Source organism: Aplidium turbinatum, chromosome 10 (assembly GCF_918807975.1).
Source record: "Aplidium turbinatum chromosome 10, kaAplTurb1.1, whole genome shotgun sequence".
In the NCBI taxonomy this organism is placed as follows: Eukaryota; Metazoa; Chordata; class Ascidiacea; order Aplousobranchia; family Polyclinidae; genus Aplidium; species Aplidium turbinatum.
In genome coordinates this window covers 3,162,096-3,179,801 of record NC_137481.1, presented here as the reverse complement: position 1 = coordinate 3,179,801, position 17,706 = coordinate 3,162,096, and the positions used below count along the sequence as shown (strand labels likewise).

At 39.0% G+C, this 17,706-nt stretch overlaps 3 protein-coding genes across 3 annotated transcripts; all 3 read right to left on the bottom strand.

The window, feature by feature from the left end:
• Window positions 1-881: 881 nt before the first annotated feature.
• On the bottom strand, window positions 882-3,285 carry LOC145778388 (uridine 5'-monophosphate synthase-like). Its single transcript, XM_082589865.1, has 5 exons — window positions 3,264-3,285; window positions 2,658-2,819; window positions 2,052-2,194; window positions 1,372-1,501; window positions 882-1,072 (listed from the first exon to the last, which is right to left on the bottom strand). The coding sequence occupies exons 1-5, from the start codon at window positions 3,283-3,285 to the stop codon at window positions 882-884; spliced, it is 648 nt and encodes a 215-aa protein (XP_082445991.1).
• A 1,226-nt stretch (window positions 3,286-4,511) lies between these two features.
• On the bottom strand, window positions 4,512-10,331 carry LOC145778387 (uridine 5'-monophosphate synthase-like). The gene is made up of 9 exons (XM_082589864.1): window positions 10,212-10,331; window positions 9,504-9,720; window positions 9,060-9,188; window positions 7,525-7,661; window positions 6,986-7,232; window positions 6,298-6,459; window positions 5,692-5,834; window positions 5,003-5,132; window positions 4,512-4,702 (listed from the first exon to the last, which is right to left on the bottom strand). The coding sequence occupies exons 1-9, from the start codon at window positions 10,329-10,331 to the stop codon at window positions 4,512-4,514; spliced, it is 1,476 nt and encodes a 491-aa protein (XP_082445990.1).
• A 999-nt stretch (window positions 10,332-11,330) lies between these two features.
• On the bottom strand, window positions 11,331-17,173 carry LOC145778386 (uridine 5'-monophosphate synthase-like). The gene is made up of 9 exons (XM_082589863.1): window positions 17,054-17,173; window positions 16,346-16,562; window positions 15,902-16,030; window positions 14,372-14,484; window positions 13,804-14,074; window positions 13,116-13,277; window positions 12,510-12,652; window positions 11,821-11,950; window positions 11,331-11,521 (listed from the first exon to the last, which is right to left on the bottom strand). The coding sequence occupies exons 1-9, from the start codon at window positions 17,171-17,173 to the stop codon at window positions 11,331-11,333; spliced, it is 1,476 nt and encodes a 491-aa protein (XP_082445989.1).
• Between the last annotated feature and the right edge of the window lie 533 nt (window positions 17,174-17,706).

Below are 17,706 nucleotides of genomic sequence, written 5' to 3'. Positions count from 1 at the left end.
ATGACGTCACGATTGCGCGACAATCTATGTCACAATACGGAGACAGATAACTTGGCCATAATTTCGTGAACATAGCAGCCTCCAAAATGAATATTACAATATCCATCTTCCACAAGATTATTTTTACCTAAACGAAATCACTCAACATTGGCCATACCTAACACACATTAAACATAATTGCAATGTCGCATAATATTGTCGTATAAATAACATACATACGACATAGTCATGTAGATGAACCTGTAGTCCCGCACTGCTGTCTGAAGGCATTTAAAACGGACCATGCTCACACGACATTACAGTACTAACACACCATACACCTAAAGTTATACAAAAACAAAGTTGTCATATGAAGATACTAAATTAAATGTGAAAGAATGAATAAGATGCTCAGCTTAGTCACAGGTATCACAAGCAAATTTGCTGTAAGCGATATTGGCGTAACTCAAAGTGACAATATGTTCTTGACAAATACATACGGTTCCAGCCAGACTGTATCTATTTAATTTGTGAACAGCGAGCATAAGCATCATACATCACACAAGTCATAAACAATTAAACATAAATAATAAAGTGAACACATTTTCTATGAGTGACGTCCCTTAACGTCCATCTGGGGGGTCCGAACCAACTGGTTGAAGTTGGTAAATGATGAAACTGAGCAAGCCGATACTCGGCATGTTACAAGTCAGCAAGCGATGGCCAAGCTAAGTCCGATGCTAGGTGAAAATCTCATTTGCTAACTTGGAGAGTAGCTGAAATGTACTTGCTGAGTTGTCGCATGGTCTGACGACCGAGTTACGTTCAAGATTTTAATATACTGGCAGTGGTGGCAAAAGAGAGCTTGGAACAGTTGTGAAATCTCGATGTGTCGATCAGGTTTATAAGGTTAACCGCTTTTGGTAGGCGGCCCATCCGGCGTTGCGGAATGCCGTCGCGGTTTCTAGACGATTTGTGCTGTTCACGATCCCTCTCCCGACGATGATGACGTCACAATTCCGCTTCCCGATCACTTCGTCAGGAGTTAGGTATTGTTGACCGAGAGAATCTTTTCCAGGATGAAGCTTTACACCTGAGTTTATGTAAGAAATGCTGAACATACAAAAATAGAAACTGGGGGCAAAGGTTAATATTTTGGATTCTCCGCTAAACCTTGTCAGTCTCAAGCCGAGAAGAAAGAGTCATCAAAAAACAAAGATACTCCAGCCGTTCGTTATTGTACATGGCTTGGGAACTGTGTTCCGAAAGCTTGTAAAAAAAGGCTACTACCACAGCGGACCAGCAGCATTAGGCTGAAACAAACCGTTCTATTTTCATTTTTGCAATAAACTCATTTTTGTCAAAATTGTGCAAATAATTATAAAGATATACCTGGAGTTAAAAAGACGTGGTTTGGATTGTTTGAAACTTTTGATGTGCATATGAAGCCGATCACAAAATCTTCGTTTTCGTTTGCTATTTTCACCGTAGACTCCGTATACTGACCACTTGCTAAGTTCCCCTGCACGAAAATAGATTTGCTGAGACCGAACATGTCAGCTTGAAATCAAAGAACAATGCTCAACTAGCGTCCTGGATGATGAAACCCAGGATTGGTTGCTCTCAAGTAGTTTGGGCAACACCGCCTATCTGGGTGGATGAAAGGGTTGACCTTAGGCTTCATAAGGTCAAACGATGACTACGGGACTGCGTTAAGTGAACGCAGTTTAGTCATGTATGAAGCTTTGAAGTGTCAACCTTGGTTGCCGATCCAGGGGTGGGGCAACTGGAACACACCCCTTTCTGTTTCAGCAAGAAAGTGAATGTCACTAAAACAAAATATGATGGAGAAATGGTATGATAGTCTTTGCATAAGGCTTAGAACTAAATATCATAAAGAAAAAATATTTTCAAAAGAAAAGCATATTACTGTTTTCAGAAGATAAATGCTTTTCAAATTATTGGAACAAAATGTGTAGAATCGGCATTTTTGGGTCCAAGCTTGCGCCTAATCCACAAACATAACGTCAGCAGCCTTCTCGTAGTCTAGGCGCCAATGAAAGAGCACATACCTTTGAGCTCATCTCCGCAATGAGCAAGCACTCTCGGTCGCCATGGCCCTGGGCAGCAGTTTTAAGTCCGTCCACAACACCAGGACCGGACACTGAATGGGCGTTGGTCAAGTCGGCCCACTCTGCTGTCTTAAACATTCCGCCTAGACGCAATATAGTGAAGTTAAGTGTGTGATATAAGTAGCACCATCGTACTTTGGGCACTTGGGCAGCGATGATGGTTGAAATATTTGGGACGTTTCGTCATAATAAGCAAAAAAAGAAGAGTCTTGATTACAAAATTCTTAACGGTTCTTTCAACGTTCTTGGCTTTTGCAAGATTCGTTTGATATCACCAACCTTCTGATTGCGATATACAGTATCATTTCCGCACAAAAATAAACTTATGTTAAGATGGACGCACTTTGTTCCTTAGCCTACAACAGACCAATGGAATTAAAGGCACGATGATAAAGGAAATGTGCCTTTCTGATCCAGAAGCCTTCAGAAAATGAAAAAAACACGTGACTGCTACAATGAAGTGCTCGTTTCGAACACGAAGGACATACGATGAAATGGTGTATCTGGCTTGTTCGATAAAACAAAAGTGTTGTAATAAATTGCCACCTGCGTACTGAAGCTTGACTGTGTTGCCGATATCCGCATACTTTCTGTCTTCAAACAATAAGAATTTGTGACGTTCAGACAATTCCACCAATTGTTTGACAACAGCTGGTGAATAGTCGTCCAAAATGTCCACATGCGTCTTCACGATGCAAACTAATGGTCCTGGAAAATTACAAAGATCATATCATGGAGTTTCTCGCTGGATTTTGATGGAATTGTGAAGTGAGATATCACACGTTAATTAACAATCCAAAATCGTAACTTCTGCGAAATCGATACCGCCACAAAACATGACGTCATGATTCGTTATTGTGGTTAACAGTATCCAGCGAAATAGGCCGGCACAACTAACATTAATAACAATTCTCATTGAAAAAGTCAGGCAAAATTTTGTCACAGATGTAAGGATGGGAAATTTAAAATACTTAATACAGTAGTTTCATTGGGGCTATACAACGAAGTTGCAATATTGCTGCAAGAATATGCAGCCGTAGGGTGTATTGGTGGCTTTAGGCATTATATGATCGGGAACTACTTCAATGAGAAGTTTTATTGCATTCAGTTTATGAAATTTTGCAATTTTTTGACTAATTCTTGCAGGCAAACTTTGAAAATCAAAGGTAATCATATTCAACAATCATATCATATCAAACAAGTATATAATCATATCAAACAAGACTCCAATACTGGCATATATCTGTTATAACACAGATGGAAAACAAGAATCACCCTCAAATCACAGTAAACTGGTGACTGCATTCCACTCTTCAATGTGTATTCTCCAAATTTAATTGCACCGAGTTTAAACAATTGCAATATCAGTTCCTCATTCCTTGCATTTGAAGCCATAATGAACACATTCATTACACAATATATTATTGCTTTGAACAATCACTGCAACATAAGATTGTTAATAGAGAAAGAATGACGAGAGATTGTCGCTCAAGCGTGACAGTGCATCGCAATGATGACGTCATGATTGCGCGACAATCTATGTCACAATACGGAGACAGATAACTTGGCCATAATTTCGTGAATATAGCAGCCTCCAAGATGAATATTACAATATCCATCTTCCACAAGGTTATTTTTACCTAAACGAAATCACTCAACATTGGCCATACCTAACACACATTAAACATAATTGCAATGTCGCATAATATTGTCGTATAAGTAACATACATACGACATAGTCAATAGTCATGTAGATGAACCTGTAGTCCCGCACTGCTGTCTGAAGGTATATAAACGGACCATGCTCACACGACATTACAGTACTAACACACCATACACCTAAAGTTATACAAAAACAAAGTTGTCATATGAAGATACTAAATTAAATGTGAAAGAATGAATAAGATGCTCAGCTTAGTCACAGGTATCACAAGCAAATTTGCTGTAAGCGATATTGGCGTAACTCAAAGTGACAATATGTTCTTGACAAGTACATACGGTTTCAGCCAGACTGTATCTATTTAATTTGTGAACAGCGAGCATAAGCATCATACATCACACAAGTCATAAACAATTAAACATAAATAATAAAGTGAACACATTTTCTATGAGTGACGTCCCTTAACGTCCATCTGGGGGGTCCGAACCAACTGGTTGAAGTTGGTAAATGATGAAACTGAGCAAGCCGATACTCGGCATGTTACAAGTCAGCAAGCGATGGCCAAGCTAAGTCCGATGCTAGATGAAAATCTCATTTGCTAACTTGGAGAGTAGCTAAAATGTACTTGCTGAGTTGTCGCATGGTCTGACGACCGAGTTACGTTCAAGATTTTAATATACTGGCAGTGGCGGCAAATAAGAGCTTGGAACAGTTGTGAAATCTCGATGTGTCGATCAGGTTTATAAGGTCAACCGCTTTTGGTAGGCGGCCCATCCGGCGTTGCGGAACGCCGTCGCGGTTTCGAGACGATTCGTGCTGTTCACGATCCCTCTCCCGACAATGATGACGTCACAATTCCGCTTCCCGATCACTTCGTCAGGAGTTAGGTATTGTTGACCGAGAGAATCTTTTCCAGGATGAAGCTTTACACCTGAGTTTATGTAAGAAATGCTGAACATACAAAAATAGAAACTGGGTGCAAAGGTTAATATTTCGGATTCTCCGCTAAACCTTGTCAGTCTCAAGCCGAGAAGAAAGAGTCATCAAAAAACAACGATACTCCAGCCATTCGTTATTGTACATGGCTTGGGAACTGTGTTCCGAAAGCTTGTAAAAAAAGGGCTATTACCACAGCGAACCAGCAGCATTAGGCTGAAACAAACCGTTCTATTTTCATTTCTGAAATAAACTCATTTTTGTCAAAATTGTGCAAATAATTATAAAGATATACCTGGAGTTAAAAAGACGTGGTTTGGATTGTTTGAAACTTTTGATGTGCATATGAAGCCGATCACAAAATCTTCGTTTTCGTTCGCTATTTTCACCGTAGACTCCGTATACTGACCACTTGCTAAGTTCCCCTGCACGAAAATAGATTTGCTGAGACCGAACATGTCAGCTTGAAATCAAAGAACAATGCTCAACTCGCGTCCTGGATGATGAAACCCAGGATTGGTTGCTCTCAAGTAGTTCGGGCAACATCGCCTATCTGGGTGGATGAAAGGGTTGACCTTAGGCTTCATAAGGTCAAACGATGACTACGGGACTGCGTTAAGTGAACGCAGTTTAGTCATGTATGAAGCTTTGAAGTGTCAACCTTGGTTGCCGATCCAGGGGTGGGGCAACTGGAACACACCCCTTTCTGCTTCAGCAAGAAAGTGAATGTCACTAAAACAAAATATGACGGGGAAATGGTATGATAGTCTTTGCATAAGGCTTAGAACTAAATATCATAAAGAAAAAATATTTTCAAAAGAAAAGCATATTACTGTTTTCAGAAGATAAATGCTTTTCAAATTATTGGAACAAAATGTGTAGAATCGGCATTTTTGGGTCCAAGCTTGCGCCTAATCCACAAACATAACGTCAGAATTGAGTTCAGCCTTCTCGTAGTCTAGGCGCCAATGAAAGAGTACATACCTTTGAGCTCATCTCCGCAATGAGCAAGCACCCTCGGTCGCCATGGCCCTGGGCAGCAGCTTTAAGTCCGTCCACAACACCAGGACCGGACACTGAATGGGCGTTGGTCAAGTCGGCCCACTCTGCTGTCTTAAACATTCCGCCTAGACACAATATAGTGAAGTTAAGTGTGTGATATAAGTAGCACCATCGTACTTTGGGCACTTGGGCAGCGATGATGGTTGAAATATTTGGGACGTTTCGTCATAATAAGCAAAAAAAGAAGAGTCTTGATTACAAAATTCTTAACGGTTCTTTCAACGTTCTTGGCTTTTGCAAGATTCGTTTGATATCACCAACCTTCTGATTGCGATATGCAGTATCATTTCCGCACAAAAATAAACTTATGTTAAGATGGACGCACTTTGTTCCTTAGCCTACAACAGACCAATGGAATTAAAGGCACGATGATAAAGGAAATGTGCCTTTCTGATCCAGAAGCCTTCAGAAAATGAAAAAAACACGTGACTGCTACAATGAAGTGCTCGTTTCGAACAAGAAGGACATACGATGAAATGGTGTATCTGGCTTGTTCGATAAAACAAAAGTGTTGTAATAAATTGCCACCTGCGTACTGAAGCTTGACTGTGTTGCCGATATCCGCATACTTTCTGTCTTCAAACAATAAGAATTTGTGACGTTCAGACAATTCCACCAATTGTTTGACAACAGCTGGTGAATAGTCGTCCAAAATGTCCACATGCGTCTTCACGATGCAAACTAATGGTCCTGGAAAATTACAAAGATCATATCATGGAGTTTCTCGCTGGATTTTGATGGAATTGTGAAGTGAGATATCACACGTTAATTAACAATCCAAAATCGTAACTTCTGCGAAATCGATACCGCCACAAAACATGACGTCATGATTCGTTATTGTGGTTAACAGTATTCAGCGAAATAGGTCGGCACAACAAAATCTAAACGACCAGAAGGTTTTGCCGAGTATTATTTGGGAGCAACGAAGTGCTGCAAATCGTAAAATGACTCAATGACTACAGAGCGAAAATGTTGGAATTATGCACAGCAGGTTGCGGAACAACCCTCGAGGACGTCCAAAAGAAACGTCAGCCGGACAACATTTGGGAAGATCTGCGATTCCAGAACCTTGTCGACCCTCGGCATCGGGTGGCATGGAGAATTGCCGTCAGACAAAATAGACATTCGTTGGCGTCCAAGCCTCGCCACACGGGGAAAGAGACGTTAAATCGTATGGATAGATTTCCAATTTGGAATTGAAAACTTAAGAGATTACCTAATAATTTAACAAGTTTAATTAAGTCCATCGAACTTTCCACATCAGCCGACAAGCAGAGGTTTGTCTGCTTGCTTTCCATGATCTCAAACAGCTTCTTGGTCACATTATGCTTGGCATCCCTGGCGCGATGCGCATAGGAGCGTTTCCTGTCATCAAGCTTGCCATACGCCTTAGCCGCTGGTTCCACTGGCTTGTACATCGGTGCGGAGGAATCAGAGTGAAAACCGTTCAAAAACTTGTTCACCTGAAGCAAAACAGGAGTACGTAACTGTACATACCGCACACATTCAATATCCATTGCAGACCCCGAAGAAAAACCAAAAATGGGCACTTGTATTTAACATGACAACATTGATCACATGCAAATCTATACATTTGGTGATGCAATCAGGGCTGTGGATCCGGAGGGATTTCGGCATGCCAGGAGTCGGCCAGTTATAAGCCAAGGAGTCATTCGCCCGACTCCACAGCCCTGATTGTCATTTTTTCTGTTTTTACTCACACCATTAATGTTAAACAGTTAATGAGACACCAACACTTTTCATTCTCATCACAATTACCTTGTCAATAAAATCCTTTTCAATTTTATCATGCTTGCATAAACACTCAACAACTTCAGTTAAGGTCAGAACAGATTTTAACTTGATTCCTGCTTTTGCAAGGTTTGTTTCTCCTATAAACACACATAGTATACGAGCAGTGAAAGAAAAGGAGAAAATACAAAGATCTACTGGACTACAAACAATTTGCAGGGAACTATGGTTGGTAGCTTTACACGACATTTCACTTCAGCATATTTTCTTCTCAACCAGGCTCTTGTCCGGTGGCAGAAAAATGAACAGTTGAACACCAAACATGGCATACCTCTATAACAGTGGTCTCCAACCTGTGGGGTCGCCAAAACTCACCATATTCATTTCATTACCGAAAAAAAAAAGACCGATACTTTTTTGTTCTAGTTCACAACCTTTGCCTGTGCTTTGGAGTACAGCTTGCAACATCGTGTCACAATTACACCTAATCAAAAACATAATAGTTGCGACAAGTAGGACAGAGGCAGAGCAAAAGCATTCACGATGCTAGTTCAGATTAACTTTTTATTATTCATGGTGACCCCAGAACGAGCGAATAGTTATTTATGCAGGTGTAGTGTGCAGACATTTCATCGCCTGTTTACGGTTTGCTTTGCAGCTGGTAATAATAATTTGTAGCTAGTGTATGACGAAACTATTTTAAAACTTGGTTTTACTGATTCTAATGACAAACCAAAGTGTGCAATCTGTCATAAAGTTCTAGCAGAAGAATCCATGAAGAAAAATAAACTTGAACGTCATTTAGAAAAAAAAATCATCCAGGCTGCCTGCATGGATAAACCATCTGAGTTTTTTTAACGTAAATTGCAATCGCTTGAATTCAATTTCACTATCAACTACATTAGTAAAACGTAGGATTGAAGATATGTCCAATGACGTTCTTGACCAAATTGCAACCATCACATCAACAGTGCAAATTAAATGTTGAAACAAATGGACAATTTTGTGTTCGTGAAATCATGTTCGTGTGTTAATTGAAACTTCTTAAAAACAATCATTTGGAATACTTTTGTGTAGCCACATTTCCCTTTAATTGTGCATACGTACTCGTATTAGGCTATGTAATTTCAGCATTACTTGAAATACTTTTCTCCGTATCCGAAAACAAAATGGGGGTCGCATGTAAATGCTGATTTCTTTTTCGCTTAAATTGTGGTCGCTTTTTAAAAAAGGTTGGAGACCACTGCTCTATAAGACTACAATACAACATCACATTTTGACAACCCTCTTGCTAATACTATGACATGATATATGACAATTAAATGGCTCCATAGGTGTTAAACGAACACTTTTTTAACATTGTTAAGCATTTCCCCATTCGGCTATGCAATGGACTTTGGCCAAAACTTTCCATGCACCACAGTATTCACTAATGAGATTTACTTCCACAATATTTTATCTCTAAGTCTAACAACATCGCCGATGCAGAAATTTCAAAAAAGCAGGTCAAGTAAGTTCAGTGTCAGGCAGAAGCATACCTCCTTGCTGGCGATTCAGCAAAACAACTGCATCAGTCACAACAAGCCCATGCTCAATCAAGAGGTTTGCAGTTTCTTGCACACTGGAGCCTGTTGACACCACATCTTCCATTACCAGAGATTTTGTGCCTAAAGTAAATTAAGAGATTTAACAAATATAAGCAACTAATGGTGTGTAAAACATAGTAGTTTCACTGCAAAGTCTGAGTAAACTTTTCAAAACAACTTTCAGTTGTACCTACTATGAGCAATCTATTTGACAAAACTTTACTGCAAACAAGACGATTTTTATAATTTCATATAACAAATATAACGCTCACACAGATAGAACAAAAACAGATAACTTTCTTCTCATAGGCCTAATAAAAAAGGTAGGCTACCATAGTTATTGAACTAGTAAATAAAAAAAGTTTGAAATTTAAACTTCATAATTTCAAGAGATACCTTTGTCGAAGCAACCTTCTACCATTTTTTTGGTTCCATAATTTTTTGCTTCTTTTCTTCTGATCAACATTGGAATATCGTGTTTGACAGACACACAGGTAGCAATGGGTAGTGCTGTGTATGGAACACCACAAATTGTAGAATACTCTAAGTTGGATGATAATTCCCATAATAATTCCGAAACCTCACTAAGAAGTGATGGAAATGAAATGATTACCTAAAAAAAATTTAAAGATGTGTTGGTAAACAAATTAAATTATTCATCAGCACTGCTTCAATTGCACATGACATTTGAAAAGTATGAAGTAGATTCCTAAAAATACTAATGAACAAAAGCTGTTATTCTCATTGAAAAAGTCAGGCAAAATTTTGTCACAGATGTAAGGATGGGGAATTTAAAATACTTAATACAGTAGTTTCATTGGGGCTATACAACGAAGTTGCAATATTGCTGCAAGAATATGCAGCCGTAGGGTGTATTGGTGACTTTAGGCATTATATGATCGGGAACTACTTCAATGAGAAGTTTTATTGCATTTAGTTTATGAAATTTTGCAATTTTTTGACTAATTCTTGCAGGCAAACTTTGAAAATCAAAGGTAATCATATTCAACAATCATATCATATCAAACAAGTATATAATCATATCAAACAAGACTCCAATACTGGCATATATCTGTTATAACACAGATGGAAATTAATAATCACCCTCAAATCACAGTATACTGGTGACTGCATCCCACTCTTCAATGTGTGGTCTCCGCATTTAATTGCACCGTGTTTAAACAATTGCAATATCAGTCCCTCATTCCTTGCATTTGAAGCCATAATGAACACATTCACTACACAATATATTATTGCTTTGAACAATCACTGCAACATAAGATTGTTAATAGAGAAAGAATGACGAGAGATTGTCGCTCAAGCGTGACAGTGCATCGCAATGATGACGTCACGATTGCGCGACAATCTATGTCACAATACGGAGACAGATAACTTGGCCATAATTTCGTGAACATAGCAGCCTCCAAGATGAATATTACAATATCCATCTTCCACAAGATTATTTTTACCTAAACGAAATCACTCAACATTGGCCATACCTAACACACATTAAACATAATTGCAATGTCGCATAATATTGTCGTATAAATAACATACATACGACATAGTCATGTAGATGAACCTGTAGTCCCGCACTGCTGTCTGAAGGCATTTAAAACGGACCATGCTCACACGACATTACAGTACTAACACACCATACACCTAAAGTTATACAAAAACAAAGTTGTCATATGAAGATACTAAATTAAATGTGAAAGAATGAATAAGATGCTCAGCTTAGTCACAGGTATCACAAGCAAATTTGCTGTAAGCGATATTGGCGTAACTCAAAGTGACAATATGTTCTTGACAAATACATACGGTTCCAGCCAGACTGTATCTATTTAATTTGTGAACAGCGAGCATAAGCATCATACATCACACAAGTCATAAACAATTAAACATAAATAATAAAGTGAACACATTTTCTATGAGTGACGTCCCTTAACGTCCATCTGGGGGGTCCGAACCAACTGGTTGAAGTTGGTAAATGATGAAACTGAGCAAGCCGATACTCGGCATGTTACAAGTCAGCAAGCGATGGCCAAGCTAAGTCCGATGCTAGGTGAAAATCTCATTTGCTAACTTGGAGAGTAGCTGAAATGTACTTGCTGAGTTGTCGCATGGTCTGACGACCGAGTTACGTTCAAGATTTTAATATACTGGCAGTGGTGGCAAAAGAGAGCTTGGAACAGTTGTGAAATCTCGATGTGTCGATCAGGTTTATAAGGTTAACCGCTTTTGATAGGCGGCCCATCCGGCGTTGCGGAATGCCGTCGCGGTTTCGAGACGATTTGTGCTGTTCACGATCCCTCTCACGACGATGATGACGTCACAATTCCGCTTCCCGATCACTTCGTCAGGAGTTAGGTATTGTTGACCGAGAGAATCTTTTCCAGGATGAAGCTTTACACCTGAGTTTATGTAAGAAATGCTGAACATACAAAAATAGAAACTGGGGGCAAAGGTTAATATTTTGGATTCTCCGCTAAACCTTGTCAGTCTCAAGCCGAGAAGAAAGAGTCATCAAAAAACAAAGATACTCCAGCCGTTCGTTATTGTACATGGCTTGGGAACTGTGTTCCGAAAGCTTGTAAAAAAAGGCTACTACCACAGCGGACCAGCAGCATTAGGCTGAAACAAACCGTTCTATTTTCATTTTTGCAATAAACTCATTTTTGTCAAAATTGTGCAAATAATTATAAAGATATACCTGGAGTTAAAAAGACGTGGTTTGGATTGTTTGAAACTTTTGATGTGCATATGAAGCCGATCACAAAATCTTCGTTTTCGTTTGCTATTTTCACCGTAGACTCCGTATACTGACCACTTGCTAAGTTCCCCTGCACGAAAATAGATTTGCTGAGACCGAACATGTCAGCTTGAAATCAAAGAACAATGCTCAACTAGCGTCCTGGATGATGAAACCCAGGATTGGTTGCTCTCAAGTAGTTTGGGCAACACCGCCTATCTGGGTGGATGAAAGGGTTGACCTTAGGCTTCATAAGGTCAAACGATGACTACGGGACTGCGTTAAGTGAACGCAGTTTAGTCATGTATGAAGCTTTGAAGTGTCAACCTTGGTTGCCGATCCAGGGGTGGGGCAACTGGAACACACCCCTTTCTGTTTCAGCAAGAAAGTGAATGTCACTAAAACAAAATATGATGGAGAAATGGTATGATAGTCTTTGCATAAGGCTTAGAACTAAATATCATAAAGAAAAAATATTTTCAAAAGAAAAGCATATTACTGTTTTCAGAAGATAAATGCTTTTCAAATTATTGGAACAAAATGTGTAGAATCGGCATTTTTGGGTCCAAGCTTGCGCCTAATCCACAAACATAACGTCAGAATTGAGTTCAGCCTTCTCGTAGTCTAGGCGCCAATGAAAGAGCACATACCTTTGAGCTCATCTCCGCAATGAGCAAGCACCCTCGGTCGCCATGGCCCTGGGCAGCAGCTTTAAGTCCGTCCACAACACCAGGACCGGACACTGAATGGGCGTTGGTCAAGTCGGCCCACTCTGCTGTCTTAAACATTCCGCCTAGACGCAATATAGTGAAGTTAAGTGTGTGATATAAGTAGCACCATCGTACTTTGGGCACTTGGGCAGCGATGATGGTTGAAATATTTGGGACGTTTCGTCATAATAAGCAAAAAAAGAAGAGTCTTGATTACAAAATTCTTAACGGTTCTTTCAACGTTCTTGGCTTTTGCAAGATTCGTTTGATATCACCAACCTTCTGATTGCGATATACAGTATCATTTCCGCACAAAAATAAACTTATGTTGAGATGGACGCACTTTGTTCCTTAGCCTACAACAGACCAATGGAATTAAAGGCACGATGATAAAGGAAATGTGCCTTTCTGATCCAGAAGCCTTCAGAAAATGAAAAAAACACGTGACTGCTACAATGAAGTGCTCGTTTCGAACACGAAGGACATACGATGAAATGGTGTATCTGGCTTGTTCGATAAAACAAAAGTGTTGTAATAAATTGCCACCTGCGTACTGAAGCTTGACTGTGTTGCCGATATCCGCATACTTTCTGTCTTCAAACAATAAGAATTTGTGACGTTCAGACAATTCCACCAATTGTTTGACAACAGCTGGTGAATAGTCGTCCAAAATGTCCACATGCGTCTTCACGATGCAAACTAATGGTCCTGGAAAATTACAAAGATCATATCATGGAGTTTCTCGCTGGATTTTGATGGAATTGTGAAGTGAGATATCACACGTTAATTAACAATCCAAAATCGTAACTTCTGCGAAATCGATACCGCCACAAAACATGACGTCATGATTCGTTATTGTGGTTAACAGTATTCAGCGAAATAGGTCGGCACAACAAAATCTAAACGACCAGAAGGTTTTGCCGAGTATTATTTGGGAGCAACGAAGTGCTGCAAATCGTAAAATGACTCAATGACTACAGAGCGAAAATGTTGGAATTATGCACAGCAGGTTGCGGAACAACCCTCGAGGACGTCCAAAAGAAACGTCAGCCGGACAACATTTGGGAAGATCTGCGATTCCAGAACCTTGTCGACCCTCGGCATCGGGTGGCATGGAGAATTGCCGTCAGACAAAATAGACATTCGTTGGCGTCCAAGCCTCGCCACACGGGGAAAGAGACGTTAAATCGTATGGATAGATTTCCAATTTGGAATTGAAAACTTAAGAGATTACCTAATAATTTAACAAGTTTAATTAAGTCCATCGAACTTTCCACATCAGCCGACAAGCAGAGGTTTGTCTGCTTGCTTTCCATGATCTCAAACAGCTTCTTGGTCACATTATGCTTGGCATCCCTGGCGCGATGCGCATAGGAGCGTTTCCTGTCATCAAGCTTGCCATACGCCTTAGCCGCTGGTTCCACTGGCTTGTACATCGGTGCGGAGGAATCAGAGTGAAAACCGTTCAAAAACTTGTTCACCTGAAGCAAAACAGAAGTACGTAACTGTACATACCGCACACATTCAATATCCATTGCAGACCCCGAAGAAAAACCAAAAATGGGCACTTGTATTTAACATGACAACATTGATCACATGCAAATCTATAGCCTACACTTGGTGATGCAATCAGGGCTGTGGATGCAGAGGGATTTCGGCATGCCAGGAGTCGGCCAGTTATAAGCCAAGGAGTCATTCGCCCGACTCCACAGCCCTGATTGTCATTTTTTCTGTTTTTACTCACACCATTAATGTTAAACAGTTAATGAGACACCAACACTTTTCATTCTCATCACAATTACCTTGTCAATAAAATCCCTTTCAATTTTATCATGCTTGCATAAACACTCAACAACTTCAGTTAAGGTCAGAACAGATTTTAACTTGATTCCTGCTTTTGCAAGGTTTGTTTCTCCTATAAACACACATAGTATACGAGCAGTGAAAGAAAAGGAGAAAATACAAAGATCTACTGGACTACAAACAATTTGCAGGGAACTATGGTTGGTAGCTTTACACGACATTTCACTTCATCATATTTTCTTCTCATCCAGGCTCTTGTCCGGTGGCAGAAAAATGAACAGTTGAACACCAAACATGGCATACCTCTATAACAGTGGTCTCCAACCTGTGGGGTCGCCTTAACTTTTCCTGGGGTCGCCAAAACTCACCATATTCATTTTATTACCGAAAGAAAAGACCGATACTTTTTTGTTCTAGTTCACAACCTTTGCCTGTGCTTTGGAGTACAGCTTGCAACATCGTGTCACAATTACACCTAATCAAAAACATAATAGTTGCGACAAGTAGGACAGAGGCAGAGCAAAAGCATTCACGATGCTAGTTCAGATTAACTTTTTATTATTCATGGTGACCCCAGAACGAGCGAATAGTTATTTATGCAGGTGTAGTGTGCAGACATTTCATCGCCTGTTTACGGTTTGCTTTGCAGCTGGTAATAATAATTTGTAGCTAGTGTATGACGAAACTATTTTAAAACTTGGTTTTACTGATTCTAATGACAAACCAAAGTGTGCAATCTGTCATAAAGTTCTAGCAGAAGAATCCATGAAGAAAAATAAACTTGAACGTCATTTAGAAAAAAAAATCATCCAGGCTGCCTGCATGGATAAACCATCTGAGTTTTTTTAACGTAAATTGCAATCGCTTGAATTCAATTTCACTATCAACTACATTAGTAAAACGTAGGATTGAAGATATGTCCAATGACGTTCTTGACCAAATTGCAACCATCACATCAACAGTGCAAATTAAATGTTGAAACAAATGGACAATTTTGTGTTCGTGAAATCATGTTCGTGTGTTAATTGAAACTTCTTAAAAACAATCATTTGGAATACTTTTGTGTAGCCACATTTCCCTTTAATTGTGCATACGTACTCGTATTAGGCTATGTAATTTCAGCATTACTTGAAATACTTTTCTCCGTATCCGAAAACAAAATGGGGGTCGCATGTAAATGCTGATTTCTTTTTCGCTTAAATTGTGGTCGCTTTTTAAAAAAGGTTGGAGACCACTGCTCTATAAGACTACAATACAACATCACATTTTGACAACCCTCTTGCTAATACTATGACATGATATATGACAATTAAATGGCTCCATAGGTGTTAAACGAACACTTTTTTAACATTGTTAAGCATTTCCCCATTCGGCTATGCAATGGACTTTGGCCAAAACTTTCCATGCACCACAGTATTCACTAATGAGATTTACTTCCACAATATTTTATCTCTAAGTCTAACAACATCGCCGATGCAGAAATTTCAAAAAAGCAGGTCAAGTAAGTTCAGTGTCAGGCAGAAGCATACCTCCTTGCTGGCGATTCAGCAAAACAACTGCATCAGTCACCACAAGCCCATGCTCAATCAAGAGGTTTGCAGTTTCTTGCACACTGGAGCCTGTTGACACCACATCTTCCATTACCAGAGATTTTGTGCCTAAAGTAAATTAAGAGATTTAACAAATATAAGCAACTAATGGTGTGTAAAACATAGTAGTTTCACTGCAAAGTCTGAGTAAACTTTTCAAAACAACTTTCAGTTGTACCTACTATGAGCACTCTATTTGACAAAACTTTACTGCAAACAAGACGATTTTTATAATTTCATATAACAAATATAACGCTCACACAGATAGAACAAAAACAGATAACTTTCTTCTCATAGGCCTAATAAAAAAGATAGGCTACCATAGTTATTGAACTAGTAAATAAAAAAAGTTTGAAATTTAAACTTCATAATTTCAAGAGATACCTTTGTCGAAGCAACCTTCTACCATTTTTTTGGTTCCATAATTTTTTGCTTCTTTTCTTCTGATCAACATTGGAATATCGTGTTTGACAGACACACAGGTAGCAATGAGTAGTGCTGTGTATGGAACACCACAAATTGTAGAATACTCTAAGTTGGATGATAATTCCCATAATAATTCCGAAACCTCACTAAGAAGTGATGGAAATGAAATGATTACCTAAAAAAAATTTAAAGATGTGTTGGTAAACAAATTAAATTATTCATCAGCACTGCTTCAATTGCACATGACATTTGAAAAGTATGAAGTAGATTCCTAAAAATACTAATGAACAAAAGCTGTTATTCTCATTGAAAAAGTCAGGCAAAATTTTGTCACAGATGTAAGGATGGGGAATTTAAAATACTTAATACAGTAGTTTCATTGGGGCTATACAACGAAGTTGCAATATTGCTGCAAGAATATGCAGCCGTAGGGTGTATTGGTGACTTTAGGCATTATATGATCGGGAACTACTTCAATGAGAAGTTTTATTGCATTTAGTTTATGAAATTTTGCAATTTTTTGACTAATTCTTGCAGGCAAACTTTGAAAATCAAAGGTAATCATATTCAACAATCATATCATATCAAACAAGTATATAATCATATCAAACAAGACTCCAATACTGGCATATATCTGTTATAACACAGATGGAAATTAATAATCACCCTCAAATCACAGTATACTGGTGACTGCATCCCACTCTTCAATGTGTGGTCTCCGCATTTAATTGCACCGTGTTTAAACAATTGCAATATCAGTCCCTCATTCCTTGCATTTGAAGCCATAATGAACACATTCACTACACAATATATTATTGCTTTGAACAATCACTGCAACATAAGATTGTTAATAGAGAAAGAATGACGAGAGATTGTCGCTCAAGCGTGACAGTGCATCGCAATGATGACGTCACGATTGCGCGACAATCTATGTCACAATACGGAGACAGATAACTTGGCCATAATTTCGTGAACATAGCAGCCTCCAAGATGAATATTACAATATCCATCTTCCACAAGATTATTTTTACCTAAACGAAATCACTCAACATTGGCCATACCTAACACACATTAAACATAATTGCAATGTCGCATAATATTGTCGTATAAATAACATACATACGACATAGTCATGTAGATGAACCTGTAGTCCCGCACTGCTGTCTGAAGGCATTTAAAACGGACCATGCTCACACGACATTACAGTACTAACACACCATACACCTAAAGTTATACAAAAACAAAGTTGTCATATGAAGATACTAAATTAAATGTGAAAGAATGAATAAGATGCTCAGCTTAGTCACAGGTATCACAAG